We start from the raw sequence: 3252 nt of genomic DNA on the forward strand, positions 1-3252 counted from the left end.
CGATTTTGAACGAAGCGTCAAAGGTGAATCAGTATGCATCTATTAGCCCGATGGAAGAGCTGCATAAAAAAATGTTTGGTTCGTCCATTCAAGTAAAAAAGAAAATGACAAAAAAGAACGCTTCCAGAATCCAAGATCTGGTCAAAATAGGGAGCGGGCTTTTGATTGCGTGATTTTTTTAACGAATCAAAAATGACATAAAATTTTTTTTCTCATTTTTAAAAAATGATAAACACCGACAGATTAAGAGTTGATGAAATGCCCGAGTACGACACCGGTATTGAAAAAGTTGATTTTTTCGAGTACCTTCCAACAAATCTCGATTTAATTTCTTCAGGATCGATCGCTTTTGAGATTGATTGCCAGTCTGTGCAAACAGTTCCGTCTGAGGCTTACATCCTCGTCGAAGGGGTTCTGAAAAAAACAGACGGAACCGCTTACACAGCAGCAAGCGAAATTGCTCTGGTGAACAACGCCATAATGTATTTGTTCAGCGACGTCACTTACGACTTGTCAGGACAGCAAGTGGAAAGAGTCATGTACCCAGGTCAGGGAACAACCATGCTTGGATTGTTGAAATGTCCTTTCGGTTTTCAGCTTTCCGATGGTTTGAAGCAAATGTGGTACAAAGACACTTCAAACGCCACTGGAAACGCAGGGTTCAACGTCAGACGAGACCACTTGTTTGCAAACACCACATCCATTGGAGCATTTTCTTTTAGGGTACCTTTAAAACACATTTTTGGTTTTTGCGAAACCTACAGCAAAGTCGTTTACGGATTTAGACACACTATCACCTTTACAAAAAAAGAATACGACGACGCCATTTACAGAGCTGGAACTGTTACTGCAGGAGTGATCGACATCAAAAAACTTCGACTTTTCATGCCTAGAATTGAGCTTGATGTTTTGAAAAAATCCGAATTTTTAAACTTGATGGCAAAGAAAATTTTCGTTCCGGTGGATTATAAAGCAAACAAAGTTGAAAGGCAAGCCATTCCAGCTGGTCTCACAGAATTTACCTGGACCCTTGGAAGGATAACGGACAAAAGCGTTCCGAGATATATCGTGTTCGGCCTTCAGACAAACAAACCTTCCAGTCAAACCGCAAACCCAGCCGTGTTCGACCATTGCGACGTCAACAATTTTTTCGTGACCGTCAATGGGATAAAATATCCAAATTACAATTACGACTTGAATTTTGGAGAAAAGAAAATTGTCATGGCTCATTCCGACGCGTTCTTGTTTGACGAAAAATATTACGGCACAAACGAGCTTGTTTGTCAATCCGGTTTGTCTCTGCTTGAATATAAAAATTTGTATCCGTTGTTTTTTGTCGACATCAGCAAGCAAAAGGAAAGAGTTGTTTCCGAAACGGCTGAATTGGTTGTCAACCTAAAATTCAGAACGGCAGTGCCCGATGGCACCGTTATTTTTGCAGTGATCTTTTCCGACAAAAAAATGCAATTTGTTTCAGACGGAACCAACATGAACGCTGTTTATTAGATCAAAAAGACCGTCATGAGATTCTTGACAAAAAATGATTTAAAAAATTTTTTTTTCTTTGTAAAAATAAAACATGAGACTAACAAAAAATTATCTGAAAAATTTGCTGAGGGAAAATGGAGTCACAAAAACCTCAAACAATTTATTGACTTTGATGATGATTGCGGTTGAGAACAATCTTGTAAGCAAAGATTCGCTTTTGGAAGGTGCAAAAGAATACAAGCCGGTGGGTCGACCAAAAAAAGAAATATAAACGGAAAATGCGAAAACGGAAAATTCAAAAAAATCGATCGATCCAAAATACGAGAGGCTTGGTTCAATTCGAAAAAAACCTGTTTCTGTGAAAACGACCAACATCGAAACCGGGGAGGTTGTTGAATACGGATCCCTTTACAAAGCGATGAAAAAGACTGGGCATGGCTGGATATATTTGGAGCGTCGAAATGGAAAAGTGGAGGATGGGATCAAGATTGAGATTTTCAATTCAGAAAAACTCGAAAACAGAAAAAAAACTCCAAGTCCGAAAAAATGAAAAAAAATATCCAAGTCCGAAAGAAAATTTTTCAATTCTCGGAAAAAAAGGAATTGAAAAAATTCTCGGAAAAAAAATTGAATTAAAAAATTTTTTTTCTTGGCATAATAAAAATGGAAAACAAAATGCGAAAAATCGGCAAGCCCAAAAAAACCGGAAAAACCAAAAAAATTGATTTTGAGTTAAATAATTTTCTTGGCAATAAAAAAATGGAAAACAAAACCGTCAAAGAAAAAAAAGTCTCAATGGCAACATTGAAAAGTCAGGCAAAAGACCGAGCGATAAAAGGTTTTTCAAAAATGACCAGGGAACAGCTAGTTGAGGCTATAAAAACAACAAGACCTGTCATTGGTCTCAATCCTGTAGCTCGTAGACGGACGACAGATGCGAGACCAATTGTTCCTGCTCCTCGTTCGATTGCTCAAAGCCCAGTTTCGAGACCGGTTCCTGCTCCGCGTCCTGATCCTCGTTCGATCGCCCCGAGTCAAACTGTTCAAAAGCCTGTCATCGCTCAAAAGCCTGTCATCGCTCAAAAGCCTGTCATCGCTCAAAAGCCTGTCATCGCTCAAAAGCCTGTCATCGCTCCGAAACCATCAACAATCCCACCGAGGCCCATAATATGGAAACCAGCTCTTCCACAAAAACCATCCCATTTGCAAAAACCTGTCGTTGTGACTGTTACAGAGCCGTCGCGTTATATCGCTGACGCTCCTGTTCCAGATTCGCCTCCTGCGATGACTCCTGGATTTTTTTCAAGGTTTACGACGGCTGTGAAAAATGCGGTCGTCAACAGTTTCAACAGCTTGCTTGAGTTCGTTGATCCGTACGTTCCAGAGCCGGTAAAAAAGAGATTGAAAAATAAAAAAAGAGAATTAAAAAAAAGAATCGTGTCGCTTCGATCGCTCGTGTTCGGAAAACCTGAAATTGATTTTCATTTGACCGATCACGCGCTGAGACATGTTGCAAAACAATTTTCGCATCAAGTCGAAGGAAACCAAAAGGATCCTTCTGCCTTTTTAGATTTGGCGAAAGACGGAGCGATAAAAATTCTTCAAGAGAATAAAAACAAAAAAGCGAGCCTTGTTTTGACTTGCGATATGGAGAGCGTTAACCTTACTACGGGAGAGGAGGTGCATCGAATTGTACCTTTTATGTCAAAGGCTGGGATTATTTTTGAGTCAACGGACTTGGGAGACTTTTACGAAAAAGCAAAA

At 39.6% G+C, this 3252-nt stretch overlaps 1 protein-coding gene across 1 annotated transcript; it reads left to right on the plus strand.

Moving 5' to 3' along the window:
• The first annotated feature begins 225 nt into the window (after positions 1-225).
• LOC149888219 (uncharacterized) lies at positions 226-1759 on the plus strand. The gene is made up of 2 exons (XM_090089029.1): positions 226-989; positions 1618-1759. The coding sequence occupies exons 1-2, from the start codon at positions 226-228 to the stop codon at positions 1757-1759; spliced, it is 906 nt and encodes a 301-aa protein (XP_089945155.1).
• The last annotated feature ends 1493 nt before the right edge of the window (positions 1760-3252 follow it).

This window comes from Hydra viridissima, unplaced genomic scaffold, assembly GCF_058129835.1.
Source record: "Hydra viridissima isolate aposymbiotic clone 2 unplaced genomic scaffold, HvirCarnegie_v1 scaffold_5, whole genome shotgun sequence".
NCBI lineage: Eukaryota > Metazoa > Cnidaria > Hydrozoa > Anthoathecata > Hydridae > Hydra > Hydra viridissima.

Bases quoted from the DNA above. Each gene is read 5' to 3' on its own strand.
- LOC149888219 (XM_090089029.1), top strand. From the start codon at position 226: ATGATAAACACCGACAGATTAAGAGTTGATGAAATGCCCGAGTACGAC. The intron at 990-1,617 runs GCAAGCCATTCC...AAATTTGCTGAG, and splicing joins AAAGCAAACAAAGTTGAAAG to GGAAAATGGAGTCACAAAAA.